This window comes from Triturus cristatus, chromosome 8 (genome assembly GCF_964204655.1).
Source record: "Triturus cristatus chromosome 8, aTriCri1.1, whole genome shotgun sequence".
NCBI classification, from domain to species: Eukaryota; Metazoa; Chordata; class Amphibia; order Caudata; family Salamandridae; genus Triturus; species Triturus cristatus.
This window is the reverse complement of record NC_140591.1, coordinates 474,271,395-474,298,014: the sequence shown is the minus strand read 5'-3', so window position 1 is coordinate 474,298,014 and position 26,620 is coordinate 474,271,395. Positions and strand designations below refer to the sequence as shown.

The 26,620-nt window shown below is 46.1% G+C and overlaps 1 protein-coding gene across 2 annotated transcripts in view; it reads left to right on the top strand.

Moving 5' to 3' along the window:
* LOC146802376 (uncharacterized) overlaps positions 1–26,379 on the top strand; it is a 102,369-nt gene extending 75,990 nt beyond the window's left edge. For both annotated transcript variants that reach the window (XM_085620424.1, XM_085620425.1), the window contains exons 3-4: positions 5,176–5,339; positions 25,313–26,379. In XM_085620424.1, the coding sequence (XP_085476550.1) occupies positions 5,176–5,339; positions 25,313–25,547 (399 nt within the window). In that variant the 3' untranslated portion in view covers positions 25,548–26,379. The remainder of the gene's footprint in view (positions 1–5,175; positions 5,340–25,312) is intronic.
* The last annotated feature ends 241 nt before the right edge of the window (positions 26,380–26,620 follow it).

Genomic DNA, 26,620 nt, shown 5'->3' with positions numbered 1-26,620 from the left:
AGCCCAGAGGGGCCAGACTCCAACGCTGATCTAGAAAACCCTTCAAAAAAGATCTCATGCCTACTTATCAACTGCCGCTCCGCAATGAAGCATGCCGCCGACCTAATCATGACTCAAGAGTCTGACGTGGCCATTCTAACTGTAACATGGCTTTCTGAATCATCCTCTCCATGCCTAGACATGCTGGTACCACACAAATATAACATTGTAAGAATAGATAGGCTGAACAAAGCAGGAGGAGGAGTGGCCTGCATCCACAGATCAAACATCACCATCTCCAAAGTTCTATCAGCTCCAATGGACTCATGTGAATACCTGGGGCTCTCAGCAAGAGTCACAGACAACCAAGTCTACAAAATACACGCATTTTACCACCCCACAGGCAGAAACCTAACTTTCATAGACCACCTAATGGAAATTATTACAGCTAACTAGGAGACTTCAATCTTCACTGGAATGACTACCAAGATAATCAGGTAAACACTCTTAAAGAATTCCTTAGATGACCACACACTAATACAAGCCTGTGCACTACCAACACACTCCAAAGGAGCAACTTTAGACTGGAACATCACCAAAGAAAATATGATCCAAGCAATATCAATCATACCCTGTGACTGGTCCAATCACCATGTCATCGCTTTCCAAGTACCAGCCAAAAAAAAGAAAGCAATAAGGCAACCTATCAAACTCAAACACTGGGTGAGAGACACCAGAGACCTGAACTCTGAGACTCTAACACTGCAATGCGAGAAAGAGCTGCAACCACCTTCTGAACTAACGGACGTTAAAGTGCTTACAGACCACTACAATCGTACGATGTCTAAAATAATTGACAACATTGCACCTCTAAAACTTAAAAGAATACAGATCAAAGTTAAAAACCCATGGTTCAACTGATCACTTAACGAAGAAAGACGTAAACTCAGAATAACAGAACAAATATGGAGAGAAACTCCATTATCCTCCCACTTAAAGCAAACTAAGAATGACCAGAAAAACTTACAATAAAAGCGTACTTAAATCAAAACAGAATTTTTTAGAAATGAACTTGAAAACGCAAAGAACAGGCCAAGGAAACTCTTCGATCTACTTAAAGATCAATCGAACAAATTAGCCAAATCCTCCCTATTAACAGCTAAGTCAGATCTGAACTGTGAAGATTTTTCAACATTCTTTACTGAGAAAACCAACTCACTGGAGAGAGAACTTAAGAATAAAAAGGAAAAAGCATCAAGCCTAAGGAGTGAACAAGGGAGGAACCAGACACAAGCAATGCCCAAAATCAATGCCCACCGGTCAACCTTCAAACAATATGATCAACATGACATCAACAAAATATTACTATCACTGAAACCAAACAGGCACTACAATGACCCTCTACCATTAAAATGCTGGCCCTCCTGCAACCTCATGGTCATCCCCATCTGGACTAAGATAATTAATGAATCACTTGCACAATGATCAATGCTAGACTGCCTAAAAACAGACCAGGTTACCCCTCTCCTAAAGAAATCTACGGAGAACCCATCGGATCCAAACAACTTTAACCCAGTAACAACCATTCCCCTACTAGCCAAAGTACTAGATAAATGTGTTCACAATCAATTAAATCAACACATTGCGGAATTCGAATTACTAAATGATTGCCAATCAGGGTTCAGACCAAACCACAGTAGGGAGACAGCAATCCTACACATAGTAGATGATGCTCTACTAGCCCTCGACCGTAATGAAACCTGTCTCCTGATCCTTCTGGACCTATCGTCAGCATTTGACACAGTAAACCATCCCAAATTATTAGAACGCCTGGAAAATAGGACGGGCTTATCGGATACTGTTCTGAAATGGTTCTACTCCTTCCTAGAGAACAGATCACAAAGATTCCTGGTGGACAACAAGCTATCCCCATCGTCTCCAATCCAAATAGGGGTTCCTTAAGGATCAACACTATCCCCGTCACTATTTAACCTATACATCGAACCATTAACGGAAGTACTATATAGGGCGAACATTTCCTTCCACATATATGCTGCCGACACCCAGCTATATATGAAGATAGTATCTCCGGAAGAGATCAACACTATGAACCAAACACTCAAGGAAACAGTTGAATGGCTAGCTGACAATCAACTTAAGCTAAACGCAAAAAAAAACGAATTCCTTCTGATCACCCCTCCTACAAGTTCAGCCAAGATCAAAGAATGGACCAAGATGATCACAACACTAAATGGTACCCTAACGATAGTGGACTCTATAAAATCACTGGGTATCACACTGGACAAAGAGCTAAACATGCGAGAACACATCAACACAATGGCAAAAAACGCTTGTTTTCATCTGAATTACCTCAGAAAAATGAAGCCATTCATCGAAAACGGAGATCTGGATATGGCAATACAGGCACTGGTCATTGAATTGAATATGGATGTGCAACTCTATCAGGACTCCCTAAAATATCAATAGCTCCCCTAAAAGCTTGTCTCAATGCAGCAACTAGACTTATAACGGGAACAAAAAAATACAACCACAACACACCACATCTGAAAGTGCTCAACTAACTACCATAAGAGGCAAGAATAGTGTTTAAATTGTATGCATTACTCACAAGGCAATACATCACAAAACGCAACACTATCTAGCCCATAAAAACACGCTGTTGGAGGCACTAGAACCTCCAGGGGATCTGAAGATTTTCTACTGAAACCAGCGTTCTTCCTTAAGAAAAAAACATACAATAGAGCGTTCACGGAAGCGGCACCAAGGATTTGGAATTCGCTCCCACTGAATATCAGAAGAATCACCCATGCCCCGTGATTTAAAAAGGAAACTAAGTCCTTTCTGATGGGTACATTTCTCCCATAACGAACACTGGGTTAAACAGAACAATACTATAACCAGCCTGGTTGTAGAGGGGCTCAGGAATGGTCTTATCTTAAAGCGAAGTACGAGTCAACGATCTTGAATGTAATCTAATGATGTATACTACTCCTCACTACTTTTGTTTTAGGTACGGATGAATACATTACATTGTTAGGGTATATATGGACATGCTCTTTACGTAAAAGAATTGGATATCTGCTGATATTGAAAGATGGTTAATATGTAAAGCGCTCTGACACCCACACTCTGGGTCTGGTTTGCGCTATAGAAAACACTGAATAAATAAATAAACTCCTCATGAGGGTCTCAGGCTGCGCACGGCACACGCACGCAGCGTCGCTGAGACACACTTGATCTTCTGGTGCCTACGATCACAGGGCACAACTTGCGCAGGTCTCAGGTGGTAGAAAGTACACACACACACACAGCGTTGCTGAGACACACCTTATCTTCTGGTGCCGACGATCACAGGGCACCTCTTGCGCAGGTCTCAGGCAGTAGGAAGTACACGCACACAGCATCGCTGAGACACACTTCATCTTCCGGTGCCCCCAATCACAGGGCACCTCCAGTGAGGGTCTCAGTCTGGAAACAGCACACGCACACAGCGTCGCTGGGACACACTTGCTCTTCTGATGTGCACAATCACGGGCCAATCCACACGAAGGTCTCAGGTTGCCCCCAAGCACACACACACTGCATCGCTGAGACTTACTTGGCTCCCCGATACACACGTTCACAGGACGATCCTCTTGAAGGACTCTGACTAGACAGAGCACACGCACACCGCATCTCTGAGTCTCGTTTGGAACTCCAAGTGCCCAAGATCACAGGGCACAACTTGCGAAGGTCTCTCAAGCTAGACAGAGCACACGCACCCACAGGGTCTCTGAGAGTCTTCTCCGGAAATTTTTGTGGTCCTGTGTTTCCAAACAGGGAGCCAGCTCACCTTGGGCCCTTGGGGACAGTTACTTCAGGACACAGCACATAGCAAAGTCCTTCAAGCAGGGGGACACAGCACACAGCAAAGTCCCTACAGCCTTTACTTAGTTGAAACAGCAAACTGCAGGCCAGCCCCAGATTGCACAGCAAGAGCAGTCCTATCCATCAGTCTCTTCAGTTGCTTCTTCCTTGGCAAAGGTTCCTCTTGATCCACAAAGTAGCACCAGTCTTGTTCACACTTGATCAAGCCATTCTCCAATGTTCAGGGGCTTCAGCTCGCATAGTTATACCCCTCAATGGCTTTGAAGTCTTTGTGTTACAGGGGGCACTGACCCCTGCTCAAACAAGTTCTGGGTGCCTCCCTACTAGTGACACCTTCTTCCTTTGATTAGTGGGGGTCTGGATTCTCAATCACTCAGCAGGAGATGGGACAATTGTTTTATAGCACCAGCCTAGGCCTCTTCACCTCTAGGCCTACTCCTCCCCCTACACACTCCAGATGCAGTTCAGCCTGTGCTGTCTCACCTCCTCCCCTGGGTCAAGACATTCCCCAGATCCTATCGCTTTCAAATCCAGCCAGTCAATCCACAACCAGGCAGAGACACACAGAAATGTTTAAAGCACAAAAACCCAGCCATTTCTGAAAGAGTTGCTTACAAACACATAATGCAAAAATCATCTTTATAAAAAGATGTGTTATTTCAGGGTGAGTTCAGGCATACTGAACTTCACCATTCCATCTTAAGCCTTTTGGAAGACAAGCTGGAAAACATATTACACAGCCTTTCCATTCTATTCTAATGGGCAAGATGGCCTTTCAGCAGTGAAAACGAAATGGAGATTATTTCATGGCCAGAACATGGTACACACCTTGGTACATGCCCCACCTTTCACATGCACTGCACCCTGTTCAGGGGGTACCCTAGAGCTACCCTAGGGGTGCCTGATGTGTATGGAAAGGGAAGGTCAGGGTCTGGTAAGTGCGTGCACTTACCAGAACATGGCAGTTTAGGAAACTGCGCGCATAATGAACAGCCAATCTCCATTACACTTTACACAGGGAGCACTTGCACTTTGACACTGTTTAGCAGTGGCAAAGTGTCCAAAGCACCTAAGTTGGCAACACCAAATCCATCACAGTTCCAAAAATAGAGGAGGTAGATGCAAAAAGTCAGGGGTAATCAAGCCTAGAAATGTCAGGCCTAAGAGTTCCCTGTATATTTCTGTATGTTTGTTTTGGAATATGCACCTATTACAAAAATATGCAACCATAGCAGCTTTTTGTGGGTTTACTTGTTGTTTTAACATTGTCATTCTTTAATAAGAGCAATATGGTGTTTTTAAAACTAGGATGCTGTGATTAACCTGAAGTCAGTACAAGAAGTGGGCAATCAGCTGGGATTTGAGTGGACAATCGTAGCCAATGAGTTGGGATTCAGTAGAGCTGAGGTGAGGCAGTTCCACACTGCGTCAGAAGAAAAGAAGATCCAAGCACAGAAAATGCTAGAATGCTGGTATGTAGCACTGAGAATTAACATTTTCGGAAATACTTGTATTATTCCCTACCAATGATATCTGCTCAATTTGCATTTTGTTGACTATACACTTTATTGCGCCTTCATAATCCTCCTCTATCACTTGTAGAGGACTTATTTGTTCAAGAAAAAATATCTCTTCATTCACGTTTTGGTTTCAAAACTGTTACTTATAGAAGGAATTTGCCAGGACAGAATGTCTGCTCTCAGTAATTGTCTTTTGCCTGGAAATGAATTGTTGGCAGCAACGCTTTCTAAGGAATACAGGCATGCCGTAAATAATGTTAAAGACGCGCACTGCAGCATGGTCAAGCCTAAAGTGAACCCTTAGAAACGTTTTTGGCACAGGTATCCTTTAATAAATCCTGGCGGGGATGCATACATCACATATTACATGACTACACATACTAGTAGTTCAAATTGGTGCGCAGGTCTATTGTCACACATACCACAATGCCAGTCATTGCAACCACCTATACCAAATGGCAGCACACTATGGCAAGTCCTGGCAGTGATAAAAACTAAAGAAACATGAGAAGCGAGGGCATGAGTGGGCGATCCTTCCTGTCACAATGAAATAACAAGCATTTGCAATGCAATAGGTCTCGCATTTGTTAAACTTAGAGTTGTTGGCGTTGAAAATAACAATGTTTTTTACTTTTGTTTTTTATTTGTAGTAGAGTTAATATATTTGCATAGCACTATTGGCAATGGTCTAAAAAGCAAAAATAGAAAACAGTCATTTTCAATGCCAACAGCTCTAACTTTCACAAATGCGCGACCTATTGTATGCACCTACACTATGCTTGTCCGCTCATCTCTTCTGCTATCAAAGATCCCCTACCCAGAAAGTTTGGAGGTGCACATCTACTTATCTGACCAGCTTATTCAGGTGAACTCTGTCAGCAGCTCATGAAAAGTGACTGTCCGATGTTTAGCTGAGACCCAGCCTACCTGGTGATGAGAGGAAGTGAGTGTGTTTCTCTTGAGAGATTGAAGAGCTTATGGGAGGCAAACTTGATCACTTTACTAAGGAGGGATGAGACGTATTACTAAAGACTCTGATGCCCTGCCTGGACTTTGAACCTAGCCTTCCCATACTGAGGGCAGTGGCCTTTCCTGGTCTGACTCTCCTCCTGCTAATGCAAGCCGCAGCAGCCAGACTCAGTGCACCGGCTGCAGGCATAGACCAGAGCAAGTCCTAAGATCCTGAGCCTGGCTCGTCTTCCTTACCTGGCAAAGCCTCACCTGTCTGAGACCCTAAGCAAGTCCCTGGTGGCCTACGGGACCTCTCCATCCTCTCTATCTGCAGGGAGGATGTTTACCAGATTCTACTTCTTACACAGAAAGGCAGCATCTGTGTAGCTAAGGCCCAGACACTCGGCCTGTCTCACAACGAGAAAGTCTTGTAAGTCCACAACCTGCCACAGACCCTCCTTTGCAAACCCACCTACTCTCAGCTCCCTCAGAAATCACAGACCCAGGACTCAGAGTCCTCAGGGCTCAATATTGCTGTTAGAGTCTGTCTCAGCAGCAAGCGCTTAGAGACAGCCTTGGATAGAATTTGGTGCACGCTGAAGCAGAGGGCATAAGAAACTTCCCACTTCCCAGATGTTCCCTTTCTTTTCTCTTTGCTGCAGAGACCAAACACGTATTTGCGCGAATGAAAAAAAAGTGCTTACCGCCTTCTTCTCACTCCTTTCTTTCTTAAAGATCCTTCTGCTGTGCCAGCTTGCTGACACACACGCACTCGGACACCTTTTCTCACTTGCCTCTCATTAAACCCCCCCTCTCACACATCCTTCTTCTACACAATCGATAACACAGGAATAACCAGTTCATCTGGCTTTGGGTGTGGGGGCTGAAATCATGCAGCTTGCCTGATTCAGACGGCGGGGGAGGGAGGGAGGGACAGGTACATAAAAACAAGAGGGAAGTTAGAGTGAAGAGTAAGTCCCCGACAGGAGTCCGAGCTGAGAGGGTAGGGGCAAGGAGTTGGGGCCTGTAAGAGGCTGCCGCGGGCTGGGAAGCAGTCTCTGTCACCGCAGTTGATTTGAAGCAAAAGACTGTCTACCCCCTCCCACCCAGCCAAGATTAACAACCTTGTTTACGGGGGGGGGGGGGAAGGAACAAATGCTTCAGAAGCAGCAGTCCTGGGTTTGAGAGGAGTGGAGAAATAAAACGAGACCTATTGGTCTATTTTTTGAATATCATGTGCTTTTAGTAACCAGCGCGGCACAAGCGGTGTGCAGCGCTCGTTACTAAAAGTATATAATATTGAAAAAATAGACTTTAGCATGCGTTGCTAGAGAAATGAAAGGCGCGGCTCCCAAAGTCTACGTTTTCAAAATTTTACGTTTTTCGTAAGCAGCGCAGCATGCGACCTGTGCTGTGCTGCTTCCTAAAAGCACATACATATTAAAAAAAAAGAGTTTGGGGAGCCCACCAGAGAAATGAAAGGCGCATCTTCCATTGTTGAAGATGAAGGCGTGCCTCGCTACATGTGTGGGTAAAGTGGGAGAGCGTGTCCTGAAAAAAAAAGCACTTACAGACTAATTAAAGGACACAGTGTAACGCCGCAAGCAAAGGATCCTGTCTGGATGGGCCGTCCCAAAAGGAGACAGGGCGGGAACAAATAAGCCTAAATTTCAATCAGAGGCTAGCGTTCAGCATAAAGGATGATAGCAGCCAATGAGAGTCATGGGCGGGGTTTCCACTCCACTTCGGAAATCTGCTCGATTACAATAAGCCTCGCAGGGTGAGGAGCGCATGCACGCTCCAGCGCTAGGCGAGACCTAAAAAAGCAGGCGGTTTATTGGGGGGTACCACCGTTAAAAACAAACAAAAAAGAAATGCATATCAAAGGAAGGTAGTCACTGAGGCCGGAAAAGAAAATCTTCTGGGTTATGGCTTATCCCTTGCATCAAAATTTAGAGAGAAATGCAACATAGAAGATAAACAGAATAATGTGAGAAAGGGGGCTGAGGAACGGGTGGTGTCAATGGAATGCCTGCAGCGAAATGCCCTAGAACTGTCAATTAGACCCTCCTGAATATTACAAAAGATAAAGGGCAATATCAATGACCAATGAAATTATAAATCAATTTAATGATAAAGAATGTGTTTTTATTAAAAACCAAAAACTGATTTCCATTCACATTGCCAGTCTTAAATATACCAAAGCATAAATGTGTTAGAGCCCTATACACTTTCTTATCTTTAGGATTTTTTCTTCAGGAGCCTCTCACTTCAAGATAGTCACTAGGTCAGATATGACTTTTGTGAACTGATAGGTTATGGATTTATAGAGGACATATAATATGCCTAAGGCACAGTGCGTGCACATATGTTACTGCAACATACTCCAGGTCTAAGAGTGCAGGATCCTTGCCAGGTGTTTAGCATAAAAACAGACTCTCCATACTCACTCTGATTAAGTGAGAAGTCACGTGGTCAAGAGAGAGATTGGGTTGTTCTACAGAATTTAGGTAGGACAGTGGAGGTAATTTGGGGGGGGTAAAAGGGTAACTTTGCTTCTACCAAAAACAAGGTGTCCCTGAGAAAAACAGGACATATTTCTTATTGCTACTATTAGAAATTGGGTTACTGGTTGACTGAGGTGGAGGCCCTGGTCAAGCAGCAACCACAATCCTACAAGCAAACCCCAAATTAACCTCTGCTCAAACCCCTAGTAGCTTGGCACATAGCAGTCATGCTTAGATTAGAGACAATGTATAACTTATTTGTGCAACACTTCAAAAGGGAAAAAGCCATCACAATGTGGCCGTTACTACGCGATAACTTTACATTGCGGCCATTACAACGCACCTACCTTTACCACGCAGGATTTAACGAAGTATGCCTTACCACGAATGCCTTCACAAAGAATTTCATTGGAAAGGAATGATTGGTAAAGGCATATGTGTGGTAAAGGTTAGTAGTACAGCCTGTATATGGTGGGAAAGGTCAGCAGTACAGCCTGGGTGGCTCTCAGTGGCCAATTGTCTTTCCTATCTTACTAACCAGGCGATTTACCACAGTTTAGGATACTAATGTGTTTTACTAACAGGATGTTCATAATTGAATCTTATTCATTGGTTAGTAACAAAGTAGCCATGGATACTAGATCAAGAGGCATCTTTAAGAAGAGCTGTTGGTATTTGCAAACAGTTGCGCTTTGAACATGAAATGCAGTTACGATCAAAGCACTAATTTATTGAGTATTCAACCCTTATAAAAACATTCCCTTTTTTTTAACTGTTCGTAACAGCTTGTGAATGGAAACCAAGGTAAAGGGGAGACATTGACTCATCAATCGCCAGAAGGCACCAGCCCAAAGGAGTAGCCGATTTAAAAATACACTGGCCTGAGAACAACTAGACAACATGAACCCTAAAAGAGTAGCCAGAAAACAAACTCTTACATATATAAAAATTCACTGCCAGAGACAACAGGAAACGTAACTCCAAGGTAGCGAATTAGCCTTATCTTGTAGTGCACAAGCACATTGCATTCCGCATACACCATACAGCTTCTACCTTTAGAGTTTGGAGCACTAACTAGCAGCTTGCGGAAGGGGGAAAACAAGCTAATAGCGGCTCTGAAGACGGTTATCACATGCATTTTTAGGATTAATTTTCACTGGCACACAGTCCTCCTCAGGGTTCATAGAGACTGATGGCGAAAGCTAGCCTCATGCTGCTTTTAGGATTGAAAAAGAATAATCTGGTAAGGCTTAATTGATAATGATGTTGATGCAAACACATTCATGAATCAATCCGGGTTCCGAGATGTGATCGCGAACTCTGAAGACATCTATTTCCACACCACTACCTAGGAAGCAGGGAGTTGTTGGCTGCTGGGTTACTGCAACAATGGAAGGAAACTTGATTCTGTGTGCAATGGAAGGAGAAATCTACAATATCGGCTTAAAGCTGGTGGTGCATCGGCTAAATAGCTCCACTCCTCTTCATTCCTCCACGAAACCACTTTCACAGGAAAAGCACCACGCAGAAATGCATTACCATATATAGCACAATTTCGAGGTAAAAGTATGCATTATAATGGTATGTGTGGTTACTGTAGGCATAGCTATGGCACGTTTAATATGTCCTTAGGAATGCTCGTTGTATTGCCATGCATGGTAATGAGGTGCATGGTAGTGGGTCATGTGTGGTAGTGTACGCGTTGTAAAGGCATGCGTTGTTCTATCATACAACCCACTTCTAAAATAGAGCTTAATTCTATAAATAAAACAAGACCAAAACCACAAACATCCAATCAGTAGAACCAGAGTCATGATTTTTTTAAAGAATAAACAGCAAAATAGTGCCTAAAAGCATAAAGCACCAAAACTAGCTATATCTGGTCAAGCTGGACCAGGTCAAAATAATCAAAGATTCAGGCTTTTCACAATGGAGCGCAAAGTGGAAACAGTCCTAGATTGGTCCTACTGAAGGTTTACCATCTCAAGTTTTGTGTCTATAGTCCCTTTCGTGTTGGAGAGGTTTGTGATGAGCAAGGAGAGTGTCATGTACCGAGGCTGGTTTAGTGCGAGGAGAAGGCCAAACTATGCAAACGGGTGGGCTGATGCTTTACATTGGCAGTCCACTGTGGGCAATCAAAGCTTGCTGTGCTAAGAGACAGGTTGTGTCTGCTTGTGCTGAATTTCGGTGCAAGCAGCGCAGTCTCGGTGCTAATGGGTACTTTCAAGGTTACAAAGAGCCCAAATGCTTGATTTATAGAGCGTTGAACCACACTAAAAAGTCCAGGCCCCGAAAGGCACCATTCAGAGGTCAGGAACTCGCTGCAGACGGGTCCAGGAGCTGGAGGGGAGCCTTTTCCGTCCCTGAGGCTCAGGTCGGCAGGCCAGCAGACTAGCCCTTGGAGTCACTCTGAGGTTGAGGGTTTAAGATGAAGTTCCAAGTCCAGTTCTTCCTCCCCAGGCAAGAGGGCAGCAGGTAAACACTGAAGGGCAGTAGCTTTTCCAGATTAGCAGTCCAGCAGAGTGGCAGCCCTTGTAGCATCACAACAGCCCTTCTTCCTGGTAGAGTATCCACAGGTTCAGAAGTGTACTGAAGAGTTGGTGTATGAGGTTCTTCTTTTATATACAGATGTGCCTTTGAGTTGAGGAGTACCTTTCAGAGGCATGCTTTGAAGTGCACATATGGCCTGCCTTCCCGGCCCTGACTCCAGTCTAATTACAGGGGACATGCAGACCTTTGTGTGGAGGCAGGACACAGTCTATTCAAGTGTAAGTGGGGCTGTGCCCAGCTCCTCCCTTCCATTATTCCATACAGTCAAACCTAAGCTCCCATTGTGTGTGGCTGTCTAGGAGGAATACACAAAGCCCAACTGTCACCCACATCCATGTGACACAGAGACAAGCTGCAGGCACCAAATGGCTAAGGCAATAGAATGCCAACTATCAATCAATCAATCAATCAATAGTTCTTTATTCGGTTGTTAAAAACACCATAAAAGGACATATATACACAATACACAATTTTTCAAAAACAATTAATTCAACATCGTAAGAACTCTTGATAAGAAAAAGGAGTACATATCACATCCGGGGTACATAGACTCTTGGCAATCACAGTTTAAGCCAGTCCTCTAGATGATCTTAATCTCAGTGCGACTTTAATAAAATTCAGTATACAACACAGAGTCAATGGGTCAACTGCCCTTTGTAAAAAAAGTAGCGCTGGTTTAACTTGAGTCAGATTGGCCCTTTTCATAATGTCGATTAAAAATCTTCGCCTTGGGATGGAATAAAAAGTGCAAAAAAAGACAAAATGAAGGGTGTCCTGCGGAGACAAATTGTCGCCGCCGCAGGCACCCTTCTGCTCAATCGAAACAGTATAGCCTAATGGATCAGCTAATAAATATGGTAAAAGATTGAGCCTAAAACGGGATATTAAAAATCTGTCCTGTGCGTTGTACATGAGGTAAAGATAAGGTTCCATTCCCGCAGTGGTCTTGATGAGGCTATGTGCGTTCACTGTCACCTTAGTCCCTTCTTCCATCGTTCTACTTGTATTACTTTGGTCCAGGAACAATCTTTTTAACATGGGTTTATCCTGAGCTCTAATTACTGACGGATTGATAAAAAAATTCTATATGGCCCAGACTCTACAGAATAGTCTTGACATACTTGAGCCAAGGTATATTCATACATCTTTCTCTTCCTAAGCAGTCACTCAATATTAGCCTACTTATCTCGGCTTCTGGATTTGTCCAAATATTTAGCTACGCTAAAATGGGTCTATACTTGGCCATGTCTTCAATATATGGCCTCCCTAGCTCCCTGTGGGCAATGACAGCTGGAGTACTCTGGGGGATTTTTAATACGGACCGAAAAATTTTGTTTTCCTCCCGCTGCAGTTGTTTTGTATCTACAAATCCCCAGACTTCCGCACCATACAGAGCTTTAGAGCAACAGATGGAGCTATACAAATTCATTACTTGTTCTGGGGACCATCGCGCTAACCTTCGCCCATAACTAGTTACTGCACCATTTGAAGATATTAGTTTTCCGCATCTTTCTTCTACCAGGGATGTGAATTTTAACCTCTCATCGAACAGTATCCCTAGATAGGAGATGGTCTGCACTTTTTCTAGTATATGAGTCCCAATTCTGTATATGAACTTAGACCGGGATTTATTGCCTGCCATCATTACAAATGATTTGCCAAGATTTACAGAAAGGTCTAAGGTTCCCATAAACTTCACAAAACCATTAATTAAGATCTGTAAGCTTTTCGGGGTACGGGCTAACAAAACTGCGTCATCTGCATAAAGCAGAACTGGGATATGACGCATACCAACTCTCGGGCAATCGGTATTTAAAGCAATCAGGGTCTGCTCTAAATAGTTGATATAAAGAGAAAATAAAAAGGGCGCGAGAATGCACCCCTGTCTCACCCCGCTAGAGCACACAAAGGCTTCAGTAAGGCCCCCCTCGGTGTTGTAACGTACCCTAGCTGTGGTGTCCCTGTGTAATTCCCTAAGGATTGTAATCAGGCCCTGGTCAATACCAAGTTGACTCATCATTAGCCACAATTTGTCCCTATTTACGTGATCAAAGGCAGCCACCAAGTCCATGAACCCTAAATAGATGGATTCGTTACTTGTCTTGGTATACTTGGCGACTAACAAGTATAACTTCAAACATTGATCACTGGTTGACCTCCCTGATCTAAATCCATATTGAATGTCCGAAATGATATTATTTTCCTCGGTCCATTCAATTAATCTGTTAAGAATTACCCTTCCCAGAATCTTAGCAGAGACATCAATCAGTGAGATGGGCCGGTAACACTGGGGGTTATCCCTGTTACCCTTCTTGAAAATGGTGACGATAATGGCGGCTGACCAAGATCGCGGCAGGCCGAACATAATCGCTGCATTTATTACCCTAGTCATTAATGGGGCCCATAGCTCCACATTACTGATGAACAAGTCGGGCGGTACCCCATCAGGTCCTGGTGCCTTGTTTTTAGATAAACCCTCAATACCCACGGATATTTCAGCTAGGGTGAACTCGACCAACTGTTCTTGCGGGGTAGCACCATCCTCCGGGGCAACAATCACCTTTCCATGATTGTACATACTCTTAAAGTGTGAGACCCACTGCTCCGGAAGGATATTTACACCAACCTCTGGAGTACGGCTATCATGAGAACAGGGTTTGTTAATTATACTCCAGAATTTTGAGAGATCCCTTCTTTCTGCTGCCTCCCTTAGATCAGCCCACACTTCCCCCTGAAGTACTAATTTCCTTCTTTTAACCTCGGCCTTATATTTTGCTCTGCACTGGGTAACCCTGTCAGTATTCCGGGGCTTCTGTTTTAGGCAACTTTTTAACTCTCTGAGGGCCCGTGAACAGTCTCTATCAAACCATCTTGGTTGATTAAGGGTTCTTTTTGCGATTCGTGTTGTTAAAAGCCCATCAACCAAACTGGTTATCCTCCCAAATGCGTTTAATAATTGTGGCCCATCGGTTACTGGGTCAAGACATTCTTCAATGGGCTGTTTCCCTTGCTCGCTCAGGGCTCTGTAGAATGCTGTGCACTCAATCTTAGCCCACTTGAGTCGCCTTCCTTGGTCTGTCGCCCTCTCAATGATACCCCCCACTGTGCATATCCTGGGTGAGACCTGATACTGTAATTTCATTATTAGAGGATTGTGATCACTGAATGGGCTCCACTCAATTCCAACTGCTATAATCCAGTGCTTGAGAGGCCTAGAGACTAAAAAGTAGTCAATGATTGACGAACACCCTCTCCCTTTAAAAGTTGGGGGGAGGGTGCCGTCGCTTTCCATGGCCATCATATCTATTGTATGTTCCATATTGTGGCTAATCAAGAGCTTGCTCAAGTCTCTTCCTTCTGGTGTATGGACAAAATGGGGACCTTTTTTAGAGGGGCAGCGTCACCAATCTGAGCTAATTGGAAGCAAGAATGGGCATAAATGGGTATTTAAATCGCCCATAATTATGTTAAATGGGTGCATTACTCCATTTGTGTATGGGTAGTCCTTGCTCAATCTAGAGTCTAATATTCCCAGGGTGAGGTTTTCCTCTCTACCATCTCCCAAATTATATATATTGTATAATATCAGGCCAAGTCCCTTCCCCTCAAACCTTACGACCTGTACATTACGGGATGGGCTTGATATATTTGACCACTTGCCTTGCACACTTAAGTCCACATATAGGGACAAGCCCCCCATAGCTCTACCTGAGCTGGATTTTAGGGCTGGAATAAAAAAACATTTAAAACCCTGTATGTGGAAAGAGCTATTATCAGTCACCCAGGTTTCCTGGAGGCCTATTACCTCGAATTTTGCAATCTTTTCCCTCCACTCCTGGTTATGAAACTTACTTGCCAATCCAGCCGTGTTCCAGGAGATAATATATAAAAGTGGGATTTTCAGAGTTGTAATTAAAAATTCATCTTCCCCATAAATTAGGATTTTAAATTAGGATTTAAGAGACACCAAACATGAACGGGTTATCTCTTCACATTTGTAAATTATACTTATAAAATGTAATAAGGCAACTCCGTTATCCTATGAGAGAGATAGGCCTTGCAGTAGTGAAAAACAGGGGTTTTTCACTACCAGGACGTATAAAACGTAAAACCCTAGCGCCTTATATGTATTAAAAAGGAAGGTTTAGGCCTGGCAAAAGGTTTATTTTGCCAGGTCAAAATGGCAGTTTATACTGCACACACAGGCTCTGCAATGGCATGCCTAAGACACCTTTAAAGTGCTACTTAAGTGGGTGGCATAACCAGTGCTGCAGGCCCACTAGTAGCATTCAATTTACAGACCCTGGGCACATGAAGTGCCACTTTACTAGGGAATTACAAGTACATTAAATATGCCAATAGGGTATAAGCCAATCTAACATGTTTTAATCAGACAGCATGTGCACTATAGCACTAGTTAGCAGGGGTAAAGTGTGCAGAGTCCTGAGGTCAACAAAAACAAATTCAGCAAAAACGGAAGGAGTGAAGGCAAAACATTTGTGGGTGACCCTACAGAAAGGGCCAAGTCCAACAGCTACCTATTTGGAAAGTTAGCACAATCTGTTCTAGTGGCTCTATATGTACTTCCCCTTGTATACTCTGCAAAAAACCTAAAGAAAAAGTGATTTGTTTATTTTGCATTTGTTGCTATCTCACAAGTAATGAACAAAATATCAAAAAGTATATTAAGGAGGAGCCTAGCGCGCATCCAAGATGGTCGCGTGAGCACAGGGCTCCCCGGACCCTCGCTGCTCCTCGGAATTTATCCTGAGATTATCCTGATATAGTTTACGGAATCTGGAAGATGAAGGCTGGCTGAACACGGATCTCCTTTCAGAAATCGAATCGGACCTGGGAATCCTGATTTATCGTGGTCTGAACTTTTGGGACCCACCCGACGGCGGTGCCCGGTGCGAGGGCGAACTGTGGAGCCGGGGCGTAATTGAACAACAGCGGCTACAGCGCTGTGCCAGTGGCCGCTCCATCACTTTCGGTTTCACTTTTGGACTTTAAAGGAGCTGGACGGCGGAATCGCTTGGTGTGGCTGGGTGTTTCCTAGGCCTCTGCGTGAGGCCTTTGTCTCCGCCTGCTACTAGTGTGCCCATTGCCTTGGGTCCCCTCACACCGCTATATTGCGGACTCTGGTAAGGCACCCGTCTGCGGTGCCGGTGCCCATTCGACCCTTGATCGACGGTCCCCTTCGGTGAGCGTGGCCCAAATGGGGGGCAAGGGGGGCCCCGAGGGGCGTAAGACTAAAGCTTCCCTCCGCGGGGGACCGGTCCAGGCGAACAACATGGACCGCTACACTCATGGCAGAGGGTCCCCTGGAGCGGCCGGCGCCCCCCCAGACGCCGCCGGTGGTGGCACGTCCGTCTCTCCGGAGCTGTCCCTGCAGGACATCATGGGCGCCATTGATGGCATCAGGGAGACCATCGCCACGCAGTACGAGGCCTTGGCCCGTAAAATCGACACGGTGGCAATCGATGTCACATTAATTCGGGCGGATCTCTCTAAAACCAACGAGAGGGTTCAAGCGCTCGATGTGCGGACTTCCACCCTTGGTGCGGATGTGTTGGACCTGCAGACCACTCTTGGCGACATCAAGATGGCCAACGATCAGATGGCCCGGCGGCTGGAGGACTTCGAGGGACGAGCCCGACGCAATAACATCCGTGTCATAGGCGTACCGGAGTCCTCCGACAACCGCCCGGTTGACCTCCTGGTTGAGGAACTCATCCTCCAACAGCTGGCCCCCGCTGGCCTAAGTAAGTTCTTTGCCGTGGAGCGGGCCCATCGAGTTCCGGGCGGTCGACCGCGGCCGGGGGCCCCCCCGAGGCCTATTGTAGCCAAACTTTTCCACTATAGAGACCGAGATGCGATTCTGCAGGCCTCGCGGGTCCACGGCCCGGTTCGTCATGAGAACTCGTCAATTAACTTTTATCCGGACTTCACCCAACTTGTCCAGAAACAGCGGATGGGTTTCCAGGGGGTGAAGCGTCGTCTCCGTGACCTGGGCCTTAAGTACTCTATGCTTTATCCCGCAAAACTTCGAGTGGAACACGAGGGTCGGACTGCCTTTTTTGACTCTCCCGCGACTGTGAGTGACTGGCTGGACTCGCTGCCGGACAGGGGTGACCGGCCTGGGCCCTCTGCCGGTACCGAAGGTGACGGGTCCCCTTTGGAGTGACTTTTGGTCCTTGACTTTGCCATTTTGCACTGTTCGGCTGGGTTTTACTTCTTTTGTTCATTTTGTCTCACTATGACCTGTGTGGGGGGCGGGCGGGGACGGGTCCCTTTCCTCCTCCGGGGTCTTTTCGTAGAATGGGGTTAGTAGGGCGACAGGCACATTGCAAGTTGGGGGGGTTTTTTGGACCGCAGGGGTGCAGGGTGGGGGGAGTTGGATTTGGGGGGGGGTTGGGGGGTGGGGGGAGTTGTTTTGATGTGTGTTTTTTGTTTTCAGGGCGAGGTATTGACTTTTGTCCAGTTTCGGGGGCTGTGCTACTGGCTGGGGGACCTTTGATCTACTGGAGGGGATGGGGGGGGACGGGTTGAGGTTGATGTCATGGAACGTCAATGGGTTGGGTGACCGTATCAAGCGGGGTGTTGTGCTGCAGTATTTGCGTCGTCTGGCTCCTGATGTGGTGTTTTTACAGGAGACGCATCTGGTTGGTAATGTTTGTCATGCAATGAATAGGGGGGGATACCGCCTCGTGGCTCATTCTGGTTTCACCACAGGTTCTAGAGGGGTGGGCATTCTCCTGCGATCCTCACTTCCGTTGGAGATCACCAGGGTAGTCTCGGATGATAGAGGGCGCTATGTGGGTCTGACTGGGAGGTGGGAGGGGCAGTCCCTTTCCTTGGTCTCAGTTTACGTCCCCCCGGGCCTCCAGAACTCCACCTTTTCGGACTTGGGTCGAATGCTGCTTGAACTTCCCGACAGTCTTTTGCTTATGGGCGGGGACTTCAATTCGGTGCTTTCGGGTGACCTGGATCGTCACCCGCCCAGGGCCCTCCCCGCTGCCCAGGCATGGCTCGGCGGACTATTGGAGACCTTCGGTCTGGTAGATAGTTGGAGATTGATGCATCCGACACAATGTCAGTACACCTTTCACTCTGGGGCGCATGGGAGTCTTTCCAGATTAGACTATTTCCTTATGCCCGCGGCCCAGACTGCTCGAATTCGAGAGGTTAGGCACCTGGCGCGGGGTATCTCTGATCATTCCCCGCTGTGGCTGCTCTTTGACACCGGGTCGCGGTCTGCAGGGCGGATCGCTCCCATTAACCCTTGGTACCTGCGAGACCCTACGACTCGCGACAGCTTGGTCAAGTCGATTGACCAATACTTCCTTGAAAACGAGGGGTCGGTGTCGTCCGCAATGTCCCTGTGGGAAGCCTTTAAAACCGTGCTCCGCGGACACGCCCTCGCCCAGATAGTGGTGGCTAAGAAGATCAAGAGTGAGGCAGTGGTGAAGCTGGAGACTGACATCTCGGGGCTGGAGTCGGCCTTGGAGGCGGGTGTCACTCCGGACGGGCTCCATGCCCTCAGCTTGAAGCAGTTTGAATACAGGTCTCTTGTTACTGATGCTGCCAAGACTATGTATAGGGAGCAGCAGGGTAGATTGTATGACGCCGGGGACAAGGCGGGTAAATTGATTGCTTGGCTGGACAAGAAGGAGAGAGTGAATCGTGTGGTCCCGGAGCTTCGGGCCTCGGATGGAGCGTGTGTGACTGAGCCTGGTGAGATTGTGGAGTGTTTCGCTGACCACCTCCGGGCCGTGTACTCCCCGGTGACGGATAGGGATGAGGAAGATTCTCGCCTTCTGCTGCGGGATATTGCTTTGCCCGGCCTGTCCGTCGAGGACCGTGAACAGCTGGACACCCCCTTGTCTGTTGACGAGATTGCCACTGCGATTCGGTCCCTTCGCTCTGGCAAGGCTATGGGTCCCAACGGCCTGCCTATTGAGTTGTATAAGTTGCGCCCGGATAAAATCGCGCCTTTCCTCCGTCGTATGTTCCAGGAGTCCCTCGAGACGGGTTCCCTTCCCGCCGACCAGCGTCTGGCTACTATAGTCGTGATCCCCAAGGAAGGTAAGCCACGAGACCGCTGTGCCTCCTACAGGCCTATTTCTCTATTAAACGCCGAGCCTAAGATACTGGCTAAAGTCCTCGCCAATCGTTTGCTGAGCGTTATCTGTGATCTGATCCATCCTGATCAATGCGGCTTCATCCCTCATCGTAACACCGCTCTTAACCTGCGGCGGCTCCACGGCGCCCTCGCTAGGGCAGAGTACCTCTCCGAACCAGCCGTACTTGTTTCTTTGGATGCCACGATGGCCTTTGATACCATCGAGTGGCCATTCCTCTGGGCTGTCTTGACCAAATTCGGCTTTGGGGAGGGATTTCTTGGCTGGGTGAAGCTTCTTTACACTGGACCAATGGCTCAGGTGGTTGTCAATGGGCGGGTCTCTCGGCCTTTCGCTCTCGGTAGGGGTACGAGGCAGGGGTGCCCGTTGTCCCCTCTGCTCTTTGCTCTCGCCTTGGAACCGCTCGCTGCCTGGCTCCGCTGGGAGCCCTCGATTAGAGGGATCCGGTGGGCCCCGGGCTTCGAGGATCGGGTCTCGTTGTACGCGGATGATATTCTTTTGTATCTCACCTCGCCGCGACAGTCGCTTAATGTTCTCTTTGATGTTCTTACTTCCTTTGGGAGAAACTCGGGTTTGACGATTAACTGGTCTAAATCCTGTGTCTATCCTATCTCTGGTGGCCCTCCCCTCTTGCCGCCTCGGCTTCCGATCCAACTATCTCTGTCCGGCTTTAAATACCTGGGGGTGTACGTCTCGTTGGACCCGGCCGTTCGCTATGAGCAGAACCTCCTGCTTCCACTTCGGCGTTTGAGGGAGGATACGGCTCGGTGGTGTAAGCTGCCCTTGTCCCCGCTTGGTCGCGCAGCGCTGTTTAAAATGATGTCCCTTCCCAGATTCCTTTATGCACTACAGAACTCCTTCGACGTCATTCCGGTGGCCTACTTTCGGGAGGTGGAGAGCCTGCAGAGGAGACTGGTATGGGACGGGTGGGCGCGCATCGCTCTGGCAAAGCTTACTCTCCCCTGGTACGACGGGGGCATCGCGCTTCCCGACATTAGAAGGTACTATTGGGCCTCACAGCTATCGGCCATTAACCATGCCACGTATGCGCCTGGCTTGAACCCGGCGTATGAGATGGATAAATTCCTGCTTCCCGGCGGTAACTATAATAGGGCGCTTTACTCCCGCTCGGCTGGAAGGACCCTTACGGGCCCTACTAAGATTGCGGTAAGGATCTGGAAGGCGGCTAATGTAGCCATGGGCTGGAGTGAGCGCTTAACATGTGCCACTCCTTTATTTGCCTCCGACCGACTGGGAAGCCTCTGGAAAACGAAAGGCTTTGAGCGTTGGGACACGATCGGTATTAGCAGAGTGGGAGACCTATGGATTAAGGGCGCGGTTAAAACCTTCGCGGCGCTCCAGAGTGAATACGAGCTTACTGAAAGGGAGTTCTTCCGCTACGCCCAGGTTCGGCATGCCCTGCTATCGGTCTTTGGGGTAGGGACCAAGGTCCCGGCTTCTTCGCCCCTCGAGGACCGCATACTCGATGGTCACGTGCCTGACAGCACTATCTCTCTAATTTATAAAAAACTTATTAATAATCGGGCTGACCTCTTGGTGCGTCTTCGGGAGGCATGGACGGGAGATGGGGTGGAGCTGGACGACGAGGACTGGCAGTCCGCACTGTCGTCCCCTAAGGAGGTGGCCATCCCGGCCCGTCTCCGTCTGGTCCAGCTTAAGATTCTCCACCGGGTGTACGTGACGGGTCCCCGTTTGGTTTCGATGGGATTTTCTGACGACGGGCTCTGTAAGCGGGGCTGTGGGCTTAGTGCCACCTTTCTCCACATCCTTTGGGAGTGCCGCGAGGTGGCGGAATACTGGCGCCGGGTGCATGTGGTAATGGGACAAGTCACCGGGGTCGCTCTGTTGCCGGAGGTGCGTCGCTGTGTTCTGAATGTGTGGGAGCCCAATGATTATAACGCGGCCCAGACTCGGTGGGCGGCCCTGGGGAACATGATTGCCAAGAGAGATATAGCGCAGCTTTGGGGTTCCCAGCGGCCGCCCACTGTGTCTGTATGGAAGGAGAACATGGACTGGTGCATGTTCAGGGAGAAGACTGTGTATGTGGCTCGTGGTAAACCGGGGGCATGGGGTAGAATCTGGGGGCAATGGAATCAGTATCGGGGAAATATCCGTGCTCCCCCCCTGGTGGACACTTCCGAGGTTGCCTTGTCCCCCTGACCCTTGATGGTTCCTTGCATATTTGGAATATCCGAGTGTAGACCTGGCTCTCCCGTGACCCCCCCTGACCTCTTAGTCCTCCTTTCCCTTGACCGCCATCTGGTGGTCGGATGTAGGGTCCCCCTGCTGTAGTCTGCCACCCACTTCATGTCACTACGCCTCGCCTTTTGTTTTTAGTTGTTATTTATGGTAAACGTATGTATCCTGATTCCCTTAGGAGTATCCGGAGCTTCTGTAATGGGCTGGGGACCTTGGGTCGGTTGATGACTTTAACACTGTGTGATCCTTTTTGATTCTAGCGGCCGGCCCTGGTGGTTGTAGGCCCATGCTTGTATCCTTTTTTCTGTTCAATAAAAACCTTTTAAAAAAAAAAAAAAAAAAAAAAAAGTATATTGAACAGATATCTTAAAAATCCGTGGCTTTTTCTTTCAAGCAGCTAGAAATTCCACCCACATTAGCTTTTGGAAATAACAAGGTGCAAATAGCCCGACCACATTTAAATATCTAGGAGTGCATATATATAGAACTCAGCACGACACGGTAGACGGTAATGTACAGCGAGTGATAGCTGCACTGCGTTAACAAGTAGCGTTTAGGATTACATTGCCACTGTCTATTACAGGACGCCTAGCCATAGCTAAGATGGTAATGCTGCCTAGAGTACTCTATTACTTCACAACGATCCCAATCTTTATCCCCACAAAACTGTTTCAGGTTCTTGATTCCCTACTGATAGAACTGGTGTGGGGCACGGGTCGCCGTAGAGTGGCGTTAAAGAAGTTACACCTACCGACTACGGCTGGAGGGGTGGGAGCCCGGGATTTTCGGGCCTATTGCATGGCGAGTCAGCTACAGTGGCTCGCATACTGGCTTGTGGGCTGTGATTTGAAGGAAATAGGCTACACTCCCAGAATGTTGTCACAGGGCAGACTACATACAAAATTGTATAGCAAACACCCAATTAATAACACACTCTCCACTACTGCAAATAGCATTGTTGTACTGGAAATATGCTATCAAATACACGCGGCCATGTATCGCATATGTACCGAATGCCCCTTTTACAGGACTTCCCATACCATCAGGCGTAGTCACGCAAGGACAGATAAGGGATTGGGAGGAAGGGGGGATAACGACACTGGTGGCTCTTGACAAGAGAGCATTCTGATGTCACATGCTGACTTTACCAATGGTCTGCCGGACACTTTATTCCTCTTACATGCGAGATTATCGCATTGCATGAAACAAATATGGGCTCCAGATGGGCGTGAGCCGCCTACGAACAAGTTAGTCCATATATTACATTTAATGGGCAACGGCAGGCATCTAACAAAGTGGCTATACGCAGGTATTAGGGGGACGCTGACATCTCCACTGGGGGCTTTATGGACTAGTTGGGAGGCAGATATGGTAACGGGCCTGTCGGAAAAAGAATGGATAAGAATGCTAGCATACCCGAAGATAGTGTCCCGCAATGCGCAATTTAAATTTATACAATATTTGATAGTACAGAGGGCATACCTAACACCATATAGACTCCACAAGATGTTCCCTACATCGCCATCGAACTGTCCGAAATGTGTAGAGGCTGACTCAGGATTAGTATATATGCTATGGGCATGCCAGGCACTGACGCACTATTGGGCCCAGATAGCACAAGTGTTGACAGATGAAGTGGGTGGGAACACAGTAAAGAGCTGTATAGTGGGGCTATTCCCCCAACCCAAGTGATATAAGGTAGACTTCTGAAGGTGTGTCTAGGCAAGAGTTTTGGTCTTATATTTTAGGGGAATAGATTTCCAAATCATTACTGTTTGATCCAATGGATACTAGCGTAGACCTACGTGAAGCTAAAGGAATCCACCTTACGAGGCATTAGCCGAGACTTAAGAATCCAAAGGTATTATTACCCTAAACATCGTGAGAAGTTAATACGGAACTACCCGCCCTGAGGAAGCCCCAGGCCGGATGGCCTTGTAGGGGGCGAAACACGTGTTGGCTGTGCCATCTCTTTCTCTATGTTCACTCTTATGAATAAAGTACAAATAAATGACCCATTCCATTGGATCAAACAGTACTGATTTGGAAATCTTTTCCCTTAAAATATAAGACCAAAACTCTTGCCTAGACACACCTTCAGAACTCTACCTTAAATTAGGGGGATAGGGACCTCTCCCCCTGTTATGGGCAAGAACCAGTACAAGAAGGATATATGCTTATTTTACAGCTAGTAAGGGATTGGGACCTTTTTCCCCTCATTTCCTGAAATCAAGTGATATAAGGTGCAGGCATGCTTTGCCAAGCTGGCGTTGATACTAGCGAAGAGACACATCACCAGTCGGTAGAAGGCAGCAAGGTCACCAAAACTAGAGGCCTGGAAGGAGGAAGTGTTAAAGTGGAGCCTCGCTGAAAGCGTTGCGCTATGTAGGGAAGAGCAAAGGGGGCAGAGGAAAATAGCAATTGCAATGGCGTGGGATATGCTATGTACAGCATTTAGAAGTTGGGAAGAGCCAACGCAAGTAGTGGAGGTATGATACTTGCAGGGATTTAATCAGACGTGGTCTCAGGTTCATAACACCTCTGAGGTACACTACTAGGCGGACTTCCCGGATGGAGAGGACAGATGTGTGTAGAAGGCGGACATTATTCATGTGGAAACAAGGGTATATGCTGAGGTATACTGTGGTGGGCTTCTGTCCGGGTTTTCCTACATACCAAATTGAGGATTGTAAATGTGCCACTCAGCATGATAGAGTGACTATCAATTGGGTTCCCAGTTAGCTAACTGCGGGAACTGGGCGGTGGGAGGGATCTTTAATAATGGCTTAAAACTACAACTCTGAGATTAAATTCCTGAATGTAGCACAAACTAAGAGAGTTCATACTATGTAATATGTTGATATCAATAACCATGTGCACTGTTATGTGGGACTGACATAAATGTATCTAAATGCTTTTTATGGAGTGTATGACGATTTACCACACGGGTATATACAAGTAGTGGCGGGGGCGCAATTGTTGTAACCTGCACTAAAAAAACTCAATAAAGTTTGTGTTAAAAAAAACAAAAGAACAGATATCTTATTAGATTTTGTATTGTCACTGTATGTTTTATGTCAAGCGATCAGCATCCGCTTATGGCCAGTAATTTGGTTACATTTTTTGACATTATGTTAAGGTGTTTAGCTGATAATGAATTAAAATTCTATCTGTGCTCTAGGTTTAATACCTCTTGCAAAAAATTAATTGGGATTGTAACATTCATTTAGTAATTTCCAATTTTATTCTATTCTAAAATTTGTATAAACTATATATTTTACTGTAGAGTGAGTCATCTCCAGATTAATATGGTTTTAGTTTCTGTATTGAAGGCTGGTGTTTGACTTTTTGACACAGTTTTTACTAACTAATCAGTTTATTACCAATTTTCTTCTCTTCGTCATCTCAGAGAGGGATTTGGAAAGGGTTGAGGATTAGGCACAAGTTAATTTCAGTCAAGTCTAATAAATAAACATTTGAAAATCCCTTAGATACTGGATTCTTTAGATGGTTGCAGTCCTTATATTAATAAAAATATCTTTTCATAACATAGGTATGAAAAATCTTGGAATAAACTCAACAAGACGAAGATCCTGCAGGATGCTTTGGAACGAGCTGGACGGAAGGATCTGGCTGACAAACTCAGATGCCTCCACTGGGGGCATCAGAAGTTAAGCAGCAGGGTTGAGCTGCCCTCTGCCTTTCCATTCCTTATCACAGTCCACAAAACCATAAATAACAAAGAAGGCCTAAAAAAAATTAATGAGCTGAGTCGCAAGTACACCTAAGCTAGGTCGTATATAAACACAATTTGGTTTACAGGCCCTATCACTTCATGGTGTGTAAAGTGGTGATGTGGGACTGTATTTCAATTCTGAGGTTGTGATTTAAAGGCGCGCACTAATACAAAATCTGGATACTTTCCTCAATAGTGGTAAATCCATCACTGGTGAGAATACTAGTGGTGGGATTACAGCCACTAGAATCAACATCTCCATGCTGTAATATGGTATTGATAGTAAACGATGATCGTAATTATGATGATGGATGAGTCAGTACATTCCCCAGGAATCAGTGGATTTACATTGATACAAATCCCTACATCAAACCCAAAATCTTATTAAGGAGATGTGTTAGTTGTTTTCTAAGATATTGAATCAGGAAGTGGAATGGTTGAATTTGCTAGCTTGAATAAAATTCAGCACACACTGAGTAAGCAAAATGATCTGAACATTGATTAGTAATCACCACATTGTCTTAGCAATTGCACATTTTGCATGCAAATCACTGAATAATAAAATAAGTAAGTTAATGCAGTAATTATTTCTTTGAAAGCTATATAAAAGAATCCATCGGTATTCTGTGTGTTTAAATAATATGTGAGGCACGGTTATAAAATAAACCTAGACATATGTCAATTCTATCTATTCTATCTAAAGACCTGTCCGTGTTACACTGTATACAAATATTTACATTGATTATACAATTTATGGTTCCCGTCTCAAAGTTAATCATGCTCTGTAAATCATAACGTTTAAGTGTTCACTTAATTACGCTCACCTATGAATACCGCGACTTGTTAGTGCTGTGATGGAAAAATAAAGACATTTTTACTGTTAAGATTTTCTTTTGTCGAAATGTATTCGGAGGAGCTCTATAATTTCTGCTGTGTGTGGATATGGGTTATCACTTGGAATGCAAAGAAAACACAAAGTGTAAGGATGAAATCATTTGTAAAAGGACAAAAATTTCAAAGGGTGACCATTTCTCATGTACTTTGTGCTTCCAGTGTGTCTTCAGCGCTTGTGTTTTCTTAGACAGACACTAATTTCATTCAAACCTTTACTGCTTTTGGTGCACC